At 43.2% G+C, this 21,690-nt stretch overlaps 1 protein-coding gene across 1 annotated transcript in view; it reads left to right on the forward strand.

Annotated features, from left to right (window-relative positions):
- The first annotated feature begins 2,504 nt into the window (after window positions 1–2,504).
- The window catches only part of LOC311519584 (putative E3 ubiquitin-protein ligase HERC6), a 33,895-nt gene continuing 14,709 nt past the window's right edge, over window positions 2,505–21,690 (forward strand). Inside the window, exons 1-11 of the mRNA XM_084626224.1 lie at window positions 2,505–2,768; window positions 4,564–4,723; window positions 7,572–7,648; window positions 9,939–10,166; window positions 12,929–13,023; window positions 14,283–14,410; window positions 15,356–15,501; window positions 16,143–16,216; window positions 18,206–18,333; window positions 19,035–19,094; window positions 20,412–20,505. Of these exons, the coding sequence (XP_084482350.1) occupies window positions 2,513–2,768; window positions 4,564–4,723; window positions 7,572–7,648; window positions 9,939–10,166; window positions 12,929–13,023; window positions 14,283–14,410; window positions 15,356–15,501; window positions 16,143–16,216; window positions 18,206–18,333; window positions 19,035–19,094; window positions 20,412–20,505 (1,446 nt within the window). The 5' untranslated portion in view covers window positions 2,505–2,512. The remainder of the gene's footprint in view (window positions 2,769–4,563; window positions 4,724–7,571; window positions 7,649–9,938; window positions 10,167–12,928; window positions 13,024–14,282; window positions 14,411–15,355; window positions 15,502–16,142; window positions 16,217–18,205; window positions 18,334–19,034; window positions 19,095–20,411; window positions 20,506–21,690) is intronic.

Raw genomic sequence — 21,690 nt, forward strand, 5'->3', positions numbered from 1 at the left:
CTTTCACCATTAAAAATGTATACCTTATTTCCAGCCTGAATGTGCCCAACTTCAGCTTCCTGTCATTGGATCATGTTATACCTTTCTCTGGTAGATTGAAGAGCCCACTATTAAATATTTGTTCCTTATGTAAATACTTAAACTGTAATCAAGTCACCCCTTAGCCTTCTCTTTAAGCTAAATTGATTGAGCTCCTTGAGTCTATCACTGTAAGAACTGTTTTCTAATCCTTTAATCATTTTTCTGTAGATTCACACATTTTTCCTGTAAAATGTAGTATAAGAAAAGAGAAATGCCATCCAAAGAATATAAATTGCAAAATTTAGGACCTATTCTTGAAATGCCTTTATGTATGTATGCTCATGTAAGTAAAGTTATTTGCTTGTAACCATTTTTGTCGTTAAGTGAGTTCAAGTACAAGAGATAATCTCCCTCTTTTTATTAATAAACTTGTTTTTCTTTTAATCTAAACCAATCTAGTGAGGGGTTTGAATTGAAGTGATTGTTAACTCCAGTTACAGTAATAAGATGTACTTTGATCTCTTCTGAGCATTCCAGGAGATGACTGGATGCTTCCGGGCAGATGGTTTTGGGGAACTTCAAGACTGCAGGTGTGTTGGGCTCACCCTAAAAGTAGTAACCCAGGCTGGTGGAGACCAGGATGTAGACAGGCTGCTGGGGTCGGAGAGTGGAACGAGGGCTGCATGGCACACGGACGCTCAAGGAACTGCACGCTTGTCTGCTGGATGTTGGTGTCCAGGCTGTGAGCCCCAACAGCAGGGCCATCCCTACGGGGGTGTGGGGCCCAGGGCGGAAGTGATGAATTTGTCACTTCCAGGACTGACCCATCACTTCCGGGACTGACCATGCCAGGTCAATTGCACCAGCCTGCAAGGACCCCCAAAGCATGGGGCCCAGAGCGGTCACCCCGATTCACTGTACCCAAGGGACAGGCTCTGCCCAGCAACAGAGCATTTTAGGCACCCAGGGTTACAGGACTGGCAGTGTCCCAATCCCTTACTGGTCTGAACTGAACCCCCAAATCTGTCAGATACGCTGAATACCATGTAATTTACTCTGTGGCTCTTTCTGATTGCCATAAAAAATCATGTCCCCATCTGCTCTCTGTGAACACTAATGAACCCATGGTGCTGCTTGCAAGGACTGGTCTACACTAGAAAAGTTATACTGATGTATCAGTTAAGGGTGTGAATTTTTAACCAATATAATCATTCCAGTATAAGCCCTAAGTGTACACAGTTACACTAGTATATTGCTTCTTGAACTGGCATAAACTGTACTGCTGTAAACACTGATGCCAGTATAACTGCATCAATACTAGGAAAGTTCTGCCATTTTAACCACATCCTGATTAGATTCCTATTAGAGTCAAGGTCTTCAATCCTGCAAACATTTAAATGTGTGTAATTTTGCCAATGTGAGTAATCCCACTGATTTCTATGGTACTGTTCACGTGAGTAAATTACCCATGTGCTTAACATTTACAATTCAGGCTTTGGTTTGCCCCAGTTGCTTAGCAAAAATGTGGAACCTCTCTGAAAAGCTTGGCCAGCTGAGAACATGGCATCTTTTAACAGAGTATTGGCCTGGTCTATGCTACAAAGTTTTGTGAGCATAGCTATATCGGCTAGGAATGAGGAAAAAGTCACTCTCACTAGCTACCCCGAGTGTAGACTCAACTACGCCACCAAAAGAGTATTCTGTGGATTTAGCTAATGTAGCTATGCCCACAGAAGAATTCCTTCTCCTGGCATTGCTGTACTGACTAAAGCTCTGTAGTGTAGACATGGCCTTAGTTACAGTGTACAGCATACAGCTTTGACCCTGCAATGGTTTCCAGGTGGGTGGTTTTCATGTGCCCACACAAAGCCCATTGCAAATCAGTGGCACTTCAGATGGATGCCGGGTGTGGCTGCAGGAGTAGGGTGGACCAAACGCCTGTAGTCGATAAAGGAGGGCAAGTGGTTTGATTCTGTTCTCCCTGGTTGGCTGGGGTTTGTTTTCTGGTTTGGGGGAGGCTGTTGGGCTAGGGCTTTGTTTATACACACACAAAAAACACTTAGGGGGAGAGATTTCCAAAGGCAGGAAGAGCCCTTTGGTGTCTCCCTCCCATGGGAGTTGGGTGCCTCACTTAGGGTGACCAGAGAGCAAGTGTGAAAAATCGGGACAGAGGGTAGGGGGTAAGAGGAGCCTACATAAGAAAAAGCCCCAACTATGGGGACTGTCCCTATGAAATCTGGTCACCCTAGCCCCACTGCCCTGGGTGACTTTGAACAGAGGCGCCTTCTCTCTGGCCTCCACGGCCCCCTGTAATGCCAGGGAAGGGGCCCCAGGGCAAGCTCCCTCCCCACCCCAGCTGCGAGGCAGGGCAGGCTGGAAAGGGGCCGGCTGGGCTGGGCTGGGCTGGCTCGACACAGAGGGCGGAAGCAGGTTTCCCCGTGGCGGGGCAGAGGCTGGGCGAAGCAGCAGCCGCCGCCGCCACCGGTCTAGCATGTCGTACTGCTGGGGAGCCGGCTCCTGCGGGCAGCTGGGGCTGGGCGAGGCGGCAGCCGGCGGGCCGGTGCGGTGCCGGCGGGGGCCAGAGGCCGGCGGCGGCCACACGCTACTGGAAGCGGCTTGCGGGGAGCGCCACACGCTCCTGCTGCGGCCCGACGGCACCGTCTGCTCCTGCGGGGCCAACGCCCGGGGGCAGCTGGGCAGGAGGCTCCGCCCGGGGCAGCGGCCCCCGCCTCGCAGCTACACGCCGGGTAAGAGGCTGGGCAGTGCCCTGTCCCGCTCGGGCAGCCGGGGGCCAGGAGCGTGGGGCGAGGCGGGTGGTTCCGGGGGCTGGGTGCTGGGGGTCTGTGCGGTGCTTCTTCCTCACCCACATCGCTGGGGCCGGAGCTGGCCCGGCACTAGGGCAGGCGCCCAGCTGGGTTCCGCTGGGTGCATGCAGCCGGCTGGGAAAGCCGCTCCCGCTCCGGTACGTTTCCATTTCTCCCTCCTGCCAATCAAGCTGCAGGTTTCGGATTCCGCCTCCAGGTCGCTGCTACATTCGGTTTCGGATTCCTGGTGGGGGCAGTCAGCTGCTGAGAGGCGAAACCCAGCCGCAGCTGCTGCTCTGCTTTCTGCGTCTGGCTGGCTGTCTCTCCTCCTCACCGGTAACTCAGAGAGAGACTAGCGAGAGAAGGTGGCAGCCCTCTCTGCACCTACAAATCAATATCGGTGCCAGGGTGGATTTGATTTAAATCATAGTTTAAATCAGTAGTCAGGAAGACTCGATTTAATCATGGTTTTCTACATAAAAGTGCATTCCTGTTGGTTGTTATATCCTTAATACCTATTCTTCACAACCCAGAGAGGTTTCATTTTTAGGTTTCATTTTTAGAAGGTACAACTATACATTTTTAAACTGATTTATTTTGAAAACGTTTCAGATTAGGTTTACAGCTATATCAGAAAATGAATGATTGTTTGGTTATTTCATTTACCGAAAGTAATTGAAGCAGATATTTCTGAAGTCCTTGGGAGGTGAACTATCTCCAATTCAACAGGTTAATCATTAATATTTGGAGGATTTTCTTGCCATGGTGTATTCGGAGGAGATCACCAGACAGACATTTAAATTGTTTTATTTAACTAAAACAACAACGTTAAGTATTCTGGATTTTTTTTCTTCAACAGCAAATATAATATTTTAGAAAAAAGCATATGTCCCTTGCTTTTCACATTTATCTCCAGACTTCTTGTCCTTGTCCAGATCTATTCCACCCCCAACGATCTTCTATTCACTGAACTTTTTGAAACTTTTCACTTTTAGAGAGAGGTAAGGGATTGACTCTGTACACAAATTTGCAGAGGGACAATAGAGTTGAGGTCTGTTATTTCTCGCCTCTATATATTATTTATTTATTGGCCAGGAATGGCAAACCGCAGCCCCTGGGAGCTGTGGGCGGCCATGCCTGCGGACAGTCAGTGTAAACAAACTGTCTCGCGGCCCGCCAGCGGATTACCCTGATATTTGGATATTTCTTACCAATAAAATTATTGCTACAAATTTGGTTTATGACTTATTTCCAGCACCAAAGAAGAGAGAAAGTTCTCTCAACCCATCTTTTCAAGTAAAAGTACAATAACATTGGTAATTAGCAAACTTAGGAGAAATGAAAAGCTGTGGAAGGTGAATTAAGATTTTAGGCTGACGTGTTTAAATATTTCATTCGTATAAAAGTTCTCTTATATTCTTGTGGTACTGCCATAATTTTTTCCCAAGGCACATTAGTGTTAAGTGTTAGAAACCTGAGAGTGCTCTTGTTTTTCCTCTGTATTAACCAACATGCTCATGGTCCTGTGTCAGCCTTGATCTTTCCAGTAGAGGAAGGAAACTCCATTTAGAGCCTATTTATGCTACTTCTTAATTAGTGGGAGGAATCACCAATGTGAATTTCTTCCCCCAGGAGCTGAGTGTTGCTATATGACTAATCCTTTGCTATTGGCAGGTAGGGTTTGTGTATATCTTTTCTTTCTGTAACCTCTGAATAACTTTTTTTCCCCACCAAAAAGAACAAATTCAAGCTTTAGAAGCACAGATTATTGTTCATGTGAGCTGTGGAAAAGAACACTCGCTGGCTGTTTGCAACAAAGGAAAGGTCTTCTCCTGGGGAGCTGGGTCTGAAGGCCAGCTGGGCACTGGAGAATTTAAGGAACAAAGTTTAATCCCGAAGTAAGTAGCCATTTAAGCGTAATGTTTCAGACTCACTGTATGGTCCCCATTTGTGCACGTCACGAAACCACTACAGAATCTGGCCCAGTTTGACATTGGTCAGGACTGGAACTGGAAGGTCTGAGAGAGAAAAGTTGAGTTTTGGGGGAAGTTTGCAGAGCATTGAATCTCACATCTAGCTGTCTCAAAACAGGTGTAAGAGTATTTAGATGCTGTGCGTGGTTTCCTACTCTTGCATAGCATGTTCTTTACTTACCCAAACACAGCATTTCATCCACAAGTTAACTTTGTCTCTGTATGATTTCTTTTATCATAAGTGAGGGATTAGATGGTGGTTCAACATCACCTGAATTGTTTGCAGCTTGTTTAGAAGAGATTTTTCTGCTAACTATGTTGGGGTGATGTAGGCTTCGGCATGCATGGAGAGAGAACTGCTTGAGGATTTCAGATATTTTTTTTTCAAGTGCAGTTACAGGACTTATTTATAAATAGCAGTACACGCACTCATCTGTGAATATGGGACTAAATTCAGCTCTGGCATCAGTGTTCCAGTGGAAGTCAGTGCCAGAGCAGGATTTGCCCCCTGCAATTTTTGGGCAGTGGTGCAGCCACAAGTTAAAGTAGGGGAGACGTGTTTATTTCACATAATCCTGTTAGTTGTTCTTGTAAATAACATTTGTTTTGTATCCCCCACTGCGAATGTCAGATCAATGCAAGTTAGGTTCCTTTGCCAAATACACCTCTTTCTAACCATTTTGCACCTGACATGTTTATGACATGACTACTGAATGGTATACGGAAATGTAAAGCACAAACAGTATGACCACAAACCCTTTGTTTTTATAGCAAGTATATTTCTGTCTGTCTCTTTCCTGTTTAAGGAGAATTGTTGTTTACCTCTCCTTCCCTTATCCCTCCTCCTCCCACAAAGTTGAATGTATCAAAGACTAGATCAGCTACTTTAATCCTGACTAAAGTTTAGGCTGTGCAAGAAGCGTGGGAACAGGTCTCAACTCTCTTGCAGGCTGCACCGAAAATTGAGGATCAAGCTCTAGAGCTTATAGTTTGTTGTGGGGGTGGGGAAGAGGGTAGCAGCCAAACAGAGAAGATCCAAAAGTGGGTGGTGCTGGTCAGGAAGGGGATGTGGCAGTGATGGCTCAGGGATGATCCTATGGGGGCATGACCAATTTAAAGCTGCACTTTCCTAGGGGAATCCTCGTGGTGGGATGGTGCCTGCTCTTTCCTTGACCTTAAGTCTTTCCTTCCTCGACTTTACTCCCCAGCAGGAGATCACCAGACCTCTCCTCACCAGCAGGGATGCAAATAACTCCTCAGCACATCAAGTTCTAAAAAAGCCAGTGAATGTTGTAAAATAGTCACTAACATCTGTACACCACGGAAGAAGAATCGCCTTGACCAGACCATGACTGTTTGGTCACGTGTGAAGTGGTTTAGCTGGCATATTACATTCTGAGGCCTTGCTGAACTCGGGAACAAAATGCTCTGATCCTGTATCAGATGAAACTCTAACACTTCTTTACCCTTTCATAATGTTGTTTTTCAGTCTTGTAAGACAACATTTGTAGTTAGTTAGTTATTCCCCACTCCACCCTCCCATGCATGCCCTTTCTATCTGCTTGCTGGGCATGGGGTTAGGAAATTGTAAGCAGTGTATTAAAACTCACACTTGAAAATGATTTAGTGAAAAATATTGGGCCCATTCTTAAAAGCACTCTACACACAGGCTTAAGTGGGAATTTAGCACATGGAATAGACCCAGTCTGGATGACCTTATGGCATATCAAACATGGCTCCTCCAGGAAGTCTGTAGAAGAGACCGGGTTTTTCAAAATGTATGGAACAGTCAAAAACTCCAGTCAAGTTTGTTCTACATGCATAGGCAATACCAACAGAGTATACTCAGAGAGCACTATTAGAAAAGAAGCTTTTATAATTAAGAAATATAGCATGCTTTTTAGACCCTTAAAATTCAGATATAAGAACGGCCATACTGGGTCAGACCAAAGATCCATCTAGCCCAGTATCCTGTCTTCTGACAGTGGCCAATGCCACTGAGGGAATGAACAGAACAGGTAATCATCAAGTGATCCATAATCCAATCCATAATGGATTTTCATTAGACTACCAAAAAATCTGATCTATAAACAATCTTCATGCTAAATTTTTAGTTTCTGTTCCAAACTGCTAAGACACCCAAGCTCTTAAAAAAACAACCTTACAACATTTTCTCCATTATTAACATTTATGTTTGCTTTCTGTTTCCCACCCTGCCTTTGTAGTAAAACAAACAGCAGAACAATATTTGCTTGAGCTTTCTAAAGACATTCATCATTAGGAAGAAACCAGATCCAGAAAGTTTCACCCCTCCAGGTGAAAGTTTGACAAAGTTCTAGGCAAAAGTCTTGTTAGCATGGGCATGTTCAGGGAACCTTAACTTTAGCTGTAGCTATGCTCTCCAGCTGTAATGCTTATATATGGATACTTTTGCTGTCAACAAAGTTATATTGCAGTGGATGTGTAAGAATCTATTCCGAATAGGTTCAAAATACAGTGCGCGTTCACCTCTGTGTGAATAATAGGCCACTGAAGCACAGGACAAATTAAGTCAGAGTCCAAATGACACATTTATATGCATCTATCTTAAGTAGTGGAGAAACAACCTATTGCAGAAAACTCTGACTGGCTAATGGCCAGGCAAAGGTAAATCAGAGACTGCAGAGTCAGTGTTATAAAATATAATATTACATTATCTGTTTTCTGAAACATAATTGAGTTTTTCATATGCTCTAGAAGCCAAGTTAACTTGGCTGTCCTGTTTCTACTACAGGAAAATAGATGGCCTTTCTGCTCTCCGAATAATACAAGTCACCTGTGGGCATTATCACTCGGTTGCACTTGCACAAGGTAATACACGTTTCATTCTTAAATTATTTCCAAAGTGCCATGCAAGCAATTCTGTTCTTTGGTGCAGTTAATTTATGTGTCAGTCAGATGTTAAGTTGTCCATTACTCCTTTAACAGAAATTGTTAGTAGTAATCATGCTCGTTACAGTAGTGCTCATGGACCAACCTAGAATGGAACCCTATCGTGTCCAGTACAATGCAAACACAGAGTAGTACGCAGTCCTTGCCCTGAAGAGTTTACCGTCTAATAGATGAGACGGAGAAAAGGGAGGGCAAAGGGATACAATATACAAGCAGAGCAATCAGTGTGATGCGGGCAAATGTCAATTTATCTTTTTCTGTTTTTCTTACAGCCCAAATAATGCTTAGTACCTCATTTCTGAAAAAGCCCAGTGGGGCCAAGTTAGCCATTGGTTAGTTATGCTCACAAAGGAGCTGCTAGTAACATTTTTTTGTCAAAGCGTTAGCTATTGTGTTACTTGTGGCACCTTAGAGACTAACCAATTGATCTGAGCATAAGCTTTCATGAGCTACAGCTCACTTCATCAGATGCATTCAGTGGAAAATACAGTGAGGAGATTTATATACACACAGAACATGAAAAAATGGGTGTTACCATACACACTGTAAGGAGAGTGATCACTTAAGATGAGCTATTACCAGCAGAAGAGCGGGGGAAACCTTTTGTAGTGATAATCAAGGTGGGCCATTTCCAGCAGTTAACGAGAATGTCTGAGGAACAGTGTGGGGTGGGAAATAAACATGGGGAAATAGTTTTACTTTGTGTAATGACCCACACTTTGGGAGACAGGCCAGTCCTTGCCTACAGACAGCCCCCCAACCTGAAGCAAATACTCACCAGCAACCACATACCACACAACAGAACCACTAACCCAGGAACCTATCCTTGCAACAAAGCCCGTTGCCAACTGTGTCCACTTATCTATTCAGGGGACACCATCAAAGGACCTAATCACATCAGCCACACTATCAGAGGCTCGTTCACCTGCACATCCACCAGTGTGATATGTGCCAGCAATGCCCCTCTGGCCATGTACATTGTTCTTGTTAACTGCTGGAAATGGCCCACCTTGATTATAACTACAAAAGGTTTTCTCCCCTCCCCCGCCTCCCCCACTCTCCTGCTGGTATTAGCTCATCTTAAGTGATCACTCTCCTTACAGTGTGTATGATAACACCCAATTTTTCATGTTCTGTGTGCATATAAATCTCCTCACTGTATTTTCCACTGAATGCATCCGATGAAGTGAGCTGTAGCTCACGAAAGCTTATGCTCAAATAAATTGGTTAGTCTCTAAGGTGTCACAAGTCCTCCTGTTCTTTTTGCGAATACAGACTAACACGGCTGCTACTCTGAAACCAGCTATTGTGTTGGGTGTTGTCTGTGATGGGAAGGCAACCCTTCTCAAAACTGCTATTTAGATAAGAAAATGTCAAAAATCTTCCCCACGTTCTTTTGGGGAATTGTTCATTTGATAGCTAAAATCCATCTTCAGTAATAAAGAGATGAATGTGTCCCTTCTTCCTCCTCCTAGTGAGGAACCACAATTCCTGCTACATGCAGTGAGGCTTCTTACATCCAGCACGGATGGTTAAATGGGCAGAGAAGAAGCTTCCTCTGCTGTTGCCTGTTCTGTACTTGTTCTGTGGCTAAACAGAAGGCACTGGGTTCAGGGCTGTCAATCTGGCATTTGTCATGAGCACTACATTAAATATATGCCTTTGGCATAGTGTGTCATGTTTAAGAGGGTGGTATTTTATCTTGTTATACAGGTTCACTGGCATTAAAATGGTAGAAGGGGACGCTGAGAAAAGCATTCTCCGTTCATTATTTGTTGTTGTTAGATGAAAAATGTAACAGTTTCTATGAGCATACAGAACTACCTGATTCCTCAGCTTTGGATGGATTAGGAAACTATAGATACTAATTTCAGTTTGCTACCAACACAAGCTGTGTAAAATTATTCTGTCAGCACAGTGTCATGCAGCTCCAGGTATTTGCCAAATCACAAGCATGAGGAATAATGGGTATGGGCCAAATTTAGTTGTCATCACACCCCACAGTCATTGGGGTAGTGTGTGGATTAGTGAGCATAGAATTCACCCTTATGTAGCTTGACTGAGTGGTAAATCTGCCCTCCTCTGTGGCATCAAATTCACATCAGGGGCATAATTTTTCACAGCTCTTAGTGAGCTAGTTAGTGCACGTGTCACTTGAAGGTGTGTCATCTTTTACTTTGTTTCTCTCTTTCTTTTAATAAAAATAAAGATGGCAGAGTCTTTTCATGGGGACAGAACACCCATGGCCAGCTGGGCCTGGGTAAAGAAACCCCCTCCCAGCCTAGCCCACAGCATGTCACATCTCTCAACGGGATCCCCTTGGCTCAGGTTGCTGCCGGCGGGGGACACACCTTTGCGCTGTCTCTCTCAGGAGTTGTGTATGGGTGGGGAAGGAACAACGCACGGCAGCTGGGATTAAATCACGCTAATACAAGAGGTAACTCTATCCTTTCATTTCTCAAGGAAACTCCATCTTAATTCCAGATTTCCTCTTGTTGTATATACTCTCCTGAGATAATGGGATGGACTTAGACTGTTCGCTGGGATGGACTTACACTGTTCGCTAGAATGAACCATGACTAGAACTAGATGAATATGAGGGGGGAAAGGATATGTACATGTTTGAATGAATTTGCACCAACTGTTCATGTTCTATCAAATGAGTTTGTTGGCGAGAAATCACCAAAACGGGAAACTTTAAGCAAACATTTGCAGAATGTTTGCAGGAACACATTTTGAATTCATATTCACACTGGAAGCCTGATTGTAAGAGTTGTACCTACCCAAAGAGGGAGCAGAAACATCCTGTGACGTTACCCAGGGTACAATCTGGACTGATGGACAGCTGTGTCCCCTCAGTTCTCCGACCTGGGGTGACATTTACACTGCTTCGCCGTGAGAGCAACCACTCCTGGTCTGCTCACACACAGCCTCCAGCAAGTAGGTTACTCCCAGCTATACTGTATGAGTACTGTAGCCAGCCAGTCATGAACTCCGCTGCAGGGCAACACCAGCAAACTCCCAGTCCCAGACTTCCCCTCAGAAATGTGCATCTTGTACTGCCCAGCACCCTCCTGGACAATACAAGTTCATATAAAGTCCTTTATTTCATTAATAGAATAACAGGGGTGGCCAAACTGTGGCTCATGAGCCACATGCGACTCTTTTACAGTTAAAGTGCGGCTCACAAGTCCCCCAGACTCCCTCCCAGTGTCCACCTACCAGACAGGGGGCCGTGGGGAGAAGCTCAGGACCTCACCTTGCAGGGGGGTGGTGGAGTAGGGGCTTCTGTCCAGCGGGGAGGGGAGCAGTCTCAGGGCTTCAGCCCTGTGGAGAGCACGTGCTGGGGCTTGGGGCTTCAGCAGGAGTGGGGCTGAAGCCCCAGTTCCCAGCAGCTGTGACCTGGCTCTTGAACTTCTAAAAATAGTTGTATGTGGCTCGGAGGGCCAGTAAGTTTGGCCACCCCTGGAATACGATACGCACAAATCCTGTTCTCCCAAATGAAGTTTCCCAAACACACTGGTTTAGATAAAACAAATTTATTAACTACAGAAAGATTTTAAGTGATTACAAGTAATAAGGCATAAAAATCAGAATTGGTTACAAGGAATAAAAGGTAAAATGTAACTAATGCTTAACAAGCTAAGTGAATTCAAAGCAAAGAGCTCTCTCAGCAGGAGTTCCAACTGTCTTACTGGCTGAATCCTTCAGTCAGGATCCCTCTCCAATACTGCTTCCTTTGTTTTTCAAGCGTTGTTGATGCTGAGGGTGGAGAGAAAGGAAGAGGTGGTTTGGGATGTCTGCTCTTCCAGCCATTTCTCTTCCACAAGAATCACCTCCAGCTGGCATTCAGGAGACAGAAAGTCTGTCAGGAAGCTCAAGCTGCTGCTTTGTCAAAATGTCAGTTCTTTGCCAACACCCTCTCTCCTGCGGAAGAGTGGCCACTTAATCAGCTGAGGGTCCATTTGATCTTGTTGACACGTGGCTGAGCCCTTGGCTAGCCTTTTGTCTCTGGGGAACTGGTTTGTGACTGCCCCCAGAGCAGGTTGCAACATGTCTCAACAATACCACACAGCGAAATCTTTACATACAGTGTTGCCACACACATTTTACCAAGACAATAATGATCAGCAAATCCTGCGTTTTCAAATGATACCTCCCAGTGCATACTTTGTACAAGTTTTACCATAATCCTCTAAAAGGGGTGAATATAGGGGGACAGACTGTCACACATACCACCTAGCCAATCAAAACAGCTTGAATTTCTAACATTGAACTCTTTTTTTAATGTCCCCCTTACAAACAAGATACCAGGTAAGAACTATTTGCAGAAAATCAGTGAATCACATGAACAGCGATTAAATTTGAGGAAAATGAAGTGTTTGGACAGGAAAAGATGAGATGATTGACTCTATTCAGCCAGCTCGGACCAAAACATTTCCACAGCTTGTATAAAGGGCCCACAGGTCAGGCAGCTGTGGAGACAGTAGGATCTTTGGAAACCAGAAAGAATGACCAATTCATTTGGAAGTGGATGGTATAAAAACCAGCACGTTAATGTGACAGTATTATACTCATAACATTTTGGCCAAGCTAACAATATGCAATTTCTGTCTGGATGGAAATTTTGATGGCTCCCTATTTGCAGAGAATCTGTTAGGCCAGATTTAACCTGTATGGAATGTGAGGTTCGTGAGTGAGTGGCAGGTTGTTTTGTTTGGCAGTCTAGATGTTTAAGCCAGCATCTTCAAGCCCCCTTTGGGTTTCTTGCTCAGCCTGTAAGATTTCCCACCATGAGCCAAACCTGTGGTCTGTTTGTAGATTACAAATCCAAAACAAAGACACAAACTACAGTCAGGTTGAGAGCTTTCAAATGCAACTTCAACATGGCCTAGAACAAAAACTCTTCTGTTTCTATTTCTGCTCACCAGACAAAGCACTTACATTCCTTGCACTAGCTGATGCTGTAGAAGGTGTGTATGTAAATATGAGGAGACGAAAGCACAGATGATCTCATTTTGCCCTTAAACTCCCCTTTCCTTTTAAATATTTTTTAAATAAATCATGGTCAGATGATATGAAATCTCAGAGGGCAAGATGCTAAAAAGCAGGGTTAGGGTAACCCAACGTCTAGTGGATGGTGTTATGAAAGGAAAGAAGCCATTTCACATGCTATAGGAATCTGTGCTTCTCCAACAGAGCAAGTCTTCAAACCGTATGCGGTAGCTGCTCTGAAGACTATTGGTGTGGTCTATATCAGCTGTGGAGATGAACACACTGCAGTGCTCACCCAGGTATGCTCCAAATCCTTCTGTGTGATGCGTGGCCAGGCCATGACTGTCTACAGATAAGTGTACTAAGCTCATGCTTAGTTGGTATGATGGCACAGCAAGGCTTAAGGGTCTGTATTTGATTTTGGGTTGGAGGGATTAGAAGACCTGGGCAGTGCTAACCTTGTGCGAAGACCTTAGGCCTCGTAACTTTCACTGAGGTCTCTGGGATGTTTATGTGCTCAAGGATGTCCGGGTTGCACGTTGCTACAGCCTCTGGCGTTGGAAACCCCTGCTGGGTGTTTACGTGAAAAAGAACAAGGGCAGTTTAAGGTTATGGGACCCTGTCTTGCTCCCATTATATTCAATGGAGACTTTGCCATTGACCTCAGTAAGTGTAGGATTGGGCCAAATCCTGCTCATCTTACTCAAACCTATGATGGGACTACTCAGATGAGGAAGACAGGAAGTAGGATATGGCCCGAAGTGCTGTATAACCATGAAAATCTCCATTATCAATGGATAATTCAAGATGCTTTGGTTCCCAAAACAGAGCTTTTGGAAACACCCTACTTATAGCGACTGTTTTGTAGTTTATCTTAAAATTAACAATTATTCCACTATGTACAAACAGATGTAATAACAAATGTAAACAGGTTTTGTACTCTAGGAAAACGTTGGTATTTTGGAAATTTTTAAAAGAAATTTTACTTTCAGCCTAAACAAAGGACTTCTAATGAGAATAGAAATGGAATATGTATTTTTTTCTAGTACCAAAAGCTGTTTTCTGAAAAATTATCAAAAATTAATGGAAAGCACATGAAGTAAAAGCAACATCCTTGCACTACATCTGACGTAGAAATCTTCTGCGACCAGCTAGTGCATATGTTCAGTAGGTTGCTTTTCCCTGGATCGGTGTGCTTGTAATCCACTGTGTGTGTGGGGGGGGAGGGTTTGACCACCATTATTTTGGCTACGCCTTACAAGAGGGTATAAATCTCTCTCTTCCATACAGGGAATTTAGCCCTTTACCTCAAGCAGCAGGTTCATGCTTTTAGTATGAGAAATCCCAGGTTCAAACCATGCTGACAGCCCAAACTGGATTAGTTTACGTGCCCGCTGTGAATATGATCCTTCCTTGGTTTCACTTGTGTATGGCTAGTTTGTATCATCTTCTCTCAACAATCTTCAGGTTTTCTTCTTTTTTGCTGGAGGGGTTAAAAAGAATTAGGAGGTGAAAGTCCCATAACCATGGCAAACTAAATTTGCTTTTGTTTCAACAGGATGGCAGTGTGTTCACATTTGGAGATGACAGTGCTGGACAGCTGGGACATTGCTCTTCAACCCAGATGCCTGGTCCTCAAAAGGTCGAATGGATAGATGGTCCAGTTTCCCACTTGGCATGTGGAAGGTGTATACTGTAGCTTGTATGTTTTTCATAATAGTCACATTTTGCAAGGAAAAATAATATTGTTTTCTAAAGGAAGATAGACAATGTTGGGTCTTTTTTTTTTTAACCAGTTGTGTTCCCATTAAAAGCAAATAACTGCTTCAATATAAAGCTAAAGTTGCACAGTTACAATCTTAAGGTCAATTAGTGAAGAAGTTACCCTCCAGTTCTGTGAGAACACAGATACATTAGGTGTTTGCAGCAGCCGGTAGAAACAGAGTTTTAGGGTGAAGTTCAGTGGTATGCTCTGACTGCTTTGCACTCATTCCTTCACTAACAGTAAACTTCTGTAAACCCAGCTTTAACTGGCCTATGAAACTGGATTTCTTGCTCCTTGTCATCACTGGAGGGATGCAAAGCATTCAGAGTATTCCAGTAAAGCCGGCTCTTAATGTATAATTATAATACAACTTGGATAAGCAGATTAGATACTCCTGAGGTAGTTCTGCTGTCTGGATTTTTTTTGTGGATGGTCTCTATATAGCAAATTCTAGAGGGTTCAGAGGTCTGATGCATACTGTAATATGAAATAAAAATAAGGCAGGGCATTTATGTATAGTGTATGTATTGCTCTTCATTGATCTCAAATTGTTCTGCAAATCAAGGGCCAAGCTGAAGTCAAATAAGGCAAATAGGCATGGGTCACTAAGTAGTCCTTCTCAGACAGGAACACTGAGTTACACTGGGATTGGGACTTACTGAACATCTCACAGTCTGCAGTGGTGAAGAATAAAGCCCATCTTGTCTGATTCCCAGTGCTGTGCTCCAACCACTAGATGTCCTAGTGAATTTGTACAAGTGCCTTTATAACCCTGTTTTACCATCAGCTGACTCTTATTGACTGGAAGGGAGAACAGAGAGTTTTCTGTGACAGGTTTGTAACAAGTTATCTCTTCTCTTTGGCAGCTATCACACCCTGGTCTATATGTCTACTTCTGGGCAGATTATATCTTTTGGACGTGGTCCCCAAAGACACATTGAAAATGGAACAGCCAGTAACCCAGGGGAGCAGATACAGAACTTTGACATCAGCAGTCTGGTTTCAGCTAACGGTACTGATTATAAGTGGAAATATGTTTGGTTTTACACAATGCATAATGAATCCGTGGAACTCATTGCCACAAGAGATAATTGAGGTCAAGACCTTTAGTTGGATTTAAAAAAGGATTTGGCACTTACTTAAATAACAAAAACATTATCAGTAATATTAGATGGTATTAGAATATCTATATTTAGAAGGAATATAAAGCCCTCATGCTTCATGACATAAATCTAACACTAACCTGGACTACGAAGAAACGGATGATATCATCACTGTAATATAACTGTCATGTAATTATTTTCAAAAAACAGAGAATATCCAATGAAAATATATGGGGGAGTAAAATGTTGTTGTGGCTCTTGCCTGTATTTTTCTGTAACATCTCCCAGGGTCCAGTCCTGTAACATGCTGAGCAGCTGCTGGACATTTCTTAGCCCTCTCAATTCTCTTGACTTTAATGGGAGCTGCGGGCATTTAGCAACTTGCAGGTCTGGGGCCAGATCCAAAACCCCACTGAAATCAATAGAAGGACTTGCACTGGCTTCAGTGGGCTTTGGATCAGTGCCTAAGGCCCAAGAGAATAAAGTAGCAGCATAAATAGCAGCAGTAGACGTTGAGGATTTGCGGTTGATCTGATTCGTATTCTTGTAGATCTGTCGGGCGTCCAAGTAAAAATGATTTTTGCTGGAACGTATGTCAACTTCGTCAGTACTCTTCAGTCCCAGGTAGTGATACCCTGTCTTGTAGATTTCATTTAACTCATGTGTTTCAGTGATGGTGGGCAGAATTGCAAGCAGTATATCACTAGCATGTTAGCAAATGTAAGCTTTATTCATTTTAAAGTAGAGATGTCGTGTTTATGGAGAAAAGGTTGGAAGCAATTAACAGCTGCAGCAGTTTTTGCCAAGCAGTAGTTAGCAAAACACAAAGGGGAAAACGGTAATTTCCAGTTTATAACTCAGCCAAATCTGAATAGATTTACATGGGGCCCACAAAAGACACCTCCCTGACCCTAAGTTTATTTCCTTGTGAAGTTTCAGTTTTGCTGGCTGTAAACGATGAAGGCATTTGAGGTCTTAATTAAGGTTCTTATTACTTTTTTATGGGAAGTATTATGCAACTTTAATATTTGCTCTCAGTAACTTTTTTCTAAAATCATATTTTATGGGCCAGACCCTGAGCTGCTGTCAGTGATCATGACTGCATTGATTTCAATGAAACTTTGTTGATTTGGCATGAGGATCTGACAGTGTTTTAAGAAAGGAAAATCCATTCCTTAAATATACTCAAGTATATGAACCAATGTTGTTTTTAAAGGAAATATATAACAAGATTGTGTTGCAAGAGTAAATCACCCAGTGTTAACCTAGCACACAGAGAATGGTAGAAAGAATCAGAGTTACAGTGGTGGGTATAATTCTGACCATAATCTCACAAGGAGGAAGTTGAGATTGAAGAGCTGCAGTATAGGCTGATGATAATATTTGGTACTTACATTGAGCTTTGCATCTTCAGTGTTCTGTAAAAACATTAATTAACCATAGCAATAGACTAGTGATGATTTATGGCTTTGAGCCCTTTGGAGAATAGTGGTTCTCCATGGATGCTCCGTTAACCATAAGTCACTCACAAAGCCCTTCCTGGTAGTCTGCTGAATGAAATAGGTTGGAGCTAAGTGATAGTTGTTGGAGCAGGAGGAGGTCCAGGTGAGACTGGAAGTTTTCATTCAGTAATCTGAAGTTAGTTAGAACACAGCTCATTTATCTATATTGCCTGGTTCAGGCTAGGAGAGCCAGTTGAGCAGAGAAGATCCTCCAGTCATCAGCTCAAGGATTTCTCAAGCAGCTCACTTTAATTTCCGGAAAGTGTGATCCATAAATACAAAGCAGATCTGGAGACCCACAGTGGTTGGTAGGAAACTGTGTGGTCCCCTAACTCCTCTCCCTCCCCTCACCCCTCAATTTAACAATTTTAATATCCAAAACCTAGTTAGTGGCTCTTTTCCTGTATTCACCCTTCTTCCTCTCTAGAATTGTGTCCAGATCATTCTAGGGCTGGTTCCACTCATATGGATGTCAATAGCAAAACTCTCATTGACTGCAATGGGAGCATGGTTTTAGAATTGGTTGCTATCTCAAAGAACTGGTTGGCATAGAGAATCAATGCAGGAGCTTTCAGACTGTTACTACAATATACCTTAACCCGTGTCCTTTTTCATTTTGCTAACTCTTGGATAGATGATAAGGGATACTGTGAAGAGGAAAATTGGTGACCTTCAGGAGCTAAAATTAAGTTGAGGGATCCTAGGTACAGTTGGGTGCCATCTCTAAGGGTTAGTAATGATGATCTCCTTCTGCTTCAGAATCCAAGGCACGAGAATTGCACGTATTTATTGCTTGTCCTCCCACTCTGTTACAAAAAGTAAATAAAAACAAACATTTTCTTTTCAATTTGGGAAGCATCAGGGACATCATGGTAGTACACTCAAATAAACCTACTTTAATGTCAGGAAGAGTATTACAAGATTAGAGAACTGGTAGTTTCTCCATGTAGCCTGTTGCATTTACCTGCCTAATGCAAATGCAGGGTCTTCAGTTTGAGCAAAAGTGGGAGCAGATTTGATCAATTGCTTTGTAAAAAGCTTATTTGCAGTGGTGGTTTATAATTTTATATACACTCATATGTTGTATCTTTGCTTTTTGGTTTTATTTAAGGATCTTGAGCATGCACATGGGATCTCTTCCACAGATACCCTGCCGAAGATTAGCAGGCTTGACAGGACATTGATAGATAAATGGTTGGCAGTGACAGCTGGCACTGATGAATTCCAGGAGGCTAAAAGGTTGGTGTCTACCACTTTTCTACATTATGGGATGAGAAGACTTGTCTTTAGACTCTTTTTATAATCAATGTACTAAAAACTGATTCATAAACTTTAAACAAAAGTAGGGTCTGTTTTACTGCCTTTACCTAGGTATGGGCCTAGTAGTTTCAGTAATGTGCCCATACCTAGCCTATAACGTGGCTGTCCTACAATTTAGCCAGCCTTGTATGAACACTCTTTGATGACAATCAGCCATGACTAAACACTGTTTCTGAACTCAATTCTTTAATGGTTTTTCATTGAATCATCAGATACCTGTTTGCTGCTGAATGGGAATGGAAGCAGACTCTAAACTGACTTGAAAGACACCCTCTCATTTCGTTTGGAGTCAGATTAGATTCTAAAGGCATGATGCAAAACCCGTTGAAGTTAATGGAAAAACTGTCTTCACTGGGGTTTAGATCAGGCCCTGAGAGAGAATAAAAATCCTGCAGCAAATCGTATCTTCCTCTAAAGGACATGTCTTAAGAAAGCATCTTTTGGCAGTAGAAAATTCATCATGCAAATAAAACAGACATAAATGTGCTCTCTTAATATCTTAAATAACAGAGTAATTGCTTAAGATTCAATCTTGTAAATGTCTGAGTGCTAATACATTGACCTACTAGGTGGCATAATTGTTTAATGCCTACTTTCTTGTATTATTGTGCCTTTTGTAGGGAAATAGCCCTGATATTTTCTTCTCCTGCTTGTTTAAGTGCAAGTTTTTTAAAACCCAGGTAAGTGATACTTTCAATGCCATTCTTTGCTAAGTTTAAACAAGAAGCTAAAATTGTAAGTGAACTAAATTATGAAGGCAAAACCCTATCCCTGTATCCAGAAGATGTACTTGCTGGGCTTAGGGGTGGCAAGGGAGTTAAAGCAGAGCAGTAACAGCCATTTTAAAGTTTGAATAACTGTCATGTTGCTGCGGGACAAGAAGATTCCAGGTAGCAAAGGGGGATTATGTAGTTGTGATACACTCCGCTACTTCTTTAATAAAGGAACACCATTCAATATGCTGAATCCCCAGCAGTAAATGCACTAGGCAGCCAGACACCCAACCATACCACTAGCCAGCAGACCATGCTTGTCAGCTGGCCAGACTACTGGCCTCCTCAGCATTTTTAAGTGCTCACTAAGAATACTGACCACCTAGTCTGTGAGTGTGCTTAGGGGTGTGTTGGAAAATGCTCCCTTTCTCCTCTTCCCACTCCTTCATCCTGGGCAGGGCAGATCTAGCCCATGGAATTTATCTGAGTTTCCTAAAGCTTTAATTTTAAAGTACCTGAATAAGAATTGCAGAAACAAGCTGTCGGCTGAGCTAAGATGTGTTCTCGTACTCTTCCACTTCACTTAGCAGTTCTACAGCTCTAAGGCTAACAAGAACCCTTCGGGGCTTTTTACAGAGCTACAACAATTCTAAGCTTGTTTATATTAAAAAAACAAACAACCAAAAAAACAAACCCACAGGTGTATCATATAGTTTTTGCTGATTTAGGGGACAGAGTTGGTATTGTGCTATTGAGCCTAAAGAGTCACTGGTTCAAATCCAGCTCATTAAAATAGTGACTGACACTTGGGACCGTCTGAGGGCTTTTTGGTGGCAGTGTGACCTGAGCAGGTCGTCTTAGGTTATTTCCCGGACAGTGGACCCTTGTCCATGTCACAGTTGGAACTGGCCCTCTTTTTTAACAGTCTCAGCAGAGTGACCAAGAATTGAATGGGCACAAATACTCAGCTGTCCTCTCCCCCTTACAGGTGATGCTTGGTTGAGGCACGCTGACTGGGCATTGTGGGAAAGCTTGCATTGCCACTCTCTGCCCTGTAGATGAGCAAAGAGATCCAATTTCTAGGGCTGTCAGTTTGGCACATTGCACAGCACTAAATTCTGAAGAAGAACCTTTTAAAAATCAGTACTTGCTAAAAAAGGAAAGAGCATTTGCTAGAAAAGATTTAAAAAAAACCCCTAAAACCAAAATGTAACCATTGAGGTATATTGCAGCATCCTCCTTTATTATATAAAATGAGGTGTATTTTTTTCCTAATCACCTTAGCTCTGCTTTGGAAGCAAATTGTATTGGTGTTGATCTACAAAAGGCGAGGGACGTATTTGATGAGCTAACCAAAAAGGAATGGATTGTTAACCAGGTAAAACATCTTGCAAGTTTTTGTGCAAATTACATCCAGGGTATAACTTAATTTAACAGGTCATCAGGGGTGCACAGGCTTGGTACTCTGGAATTACTCTGAATGAAGTTGAGACAGGACCCTCTTGTAGTGTGACACCGTGCAGGGCACACACTCCCGAGGGCACAACTCCTTGGCTTCAGCATCTCCTGCGTCTGACCTTGGAGTGTTCAGTACCCTTTTCATGCTGTGAGCTCCCTGCAGTGAATAGGGTACCTGGGAAAGCCTTCCATACAGCCCCAGGGGCCACGAACCCCCAACTTTGCAGTCAGCAGTGACTCTCAGCCGACCTTGTAAAACAGAAGGGTTTCTTAGTCATCTGGAACACAGTACAGAACAGATCTTGTTAGCACAGAAAGTAGGAAGATTCAGCAAAGTCCAATTTGGGGAGCCCTAGAGCCCTGGGCTCTCCCCCCACAAGTCCCAAACCAGGAGACTGACCTGCTTCCAGCAGCTCACCCTCAGTTTCCCCTCCTCCGTCTTTTGATCTGTTTCCAGGTCTTCTTGCAGAGGGTGAGGCCCGGCTATCAGTTGCCAGGACACAGAATGTCTGTCCATTGTCTGGGCCCAGGGTGCTAGGCGGCAGTCACACCTGCCCTCTAGGGTCTCTGCACAATCACCCACCCTTGTTCCACCACCTAGATACTTGTGCAACATATAGGGGAAACTGAGGCACACACCGTATTCCTATAAAACATTAAGTAAATTCCCACTTCACCACACAGGAAGCTACTGATTAATTTAATTAATTAACTTGCAAGGGAATTTTTCTTTGTGTGTTTGGGGAAGACATGAAGGGTCTGTAACGCCATCTGCCAAAGTTGCTCAGGACAAGCGTAGGATCCAAACTCTGCTCCCTGTGCAGTGATGCGTTGCACTTGGATATGCTAACACATGGACTCTCCTCATAGACTGTTAATCTCCCTAACCCTCTCATCTCCCAAAGTCTTCACCGCCCAAGTATGAGGAATTGTTTTTAAGCATAAAAAAGAGGTAGCTGGCCAAGTATATGAGAGGATGGGGACAACTCTTTATCCCATGTCGAAATCACCCTGAGTGTGGTAAAATGTCAAAAGTATTTCTGTGTTTTAACACCATGACTTTGGAATTGGGAGACAGACAGGAAACAGAGCAGCAGCACAGCTT

This window comes from Lepidochelys olivacea, assembly GCF_965140295.1.
Source record: "Lepidochelys olivacea isolate rLepOli2 genome assembly, chromosome: 4".
Lineage (NCBI taxonomy): Eukaryota > Metazoa > Chordata > Testudines > Cheloniidae > Lepidochelys > Lepidochelys olivacea.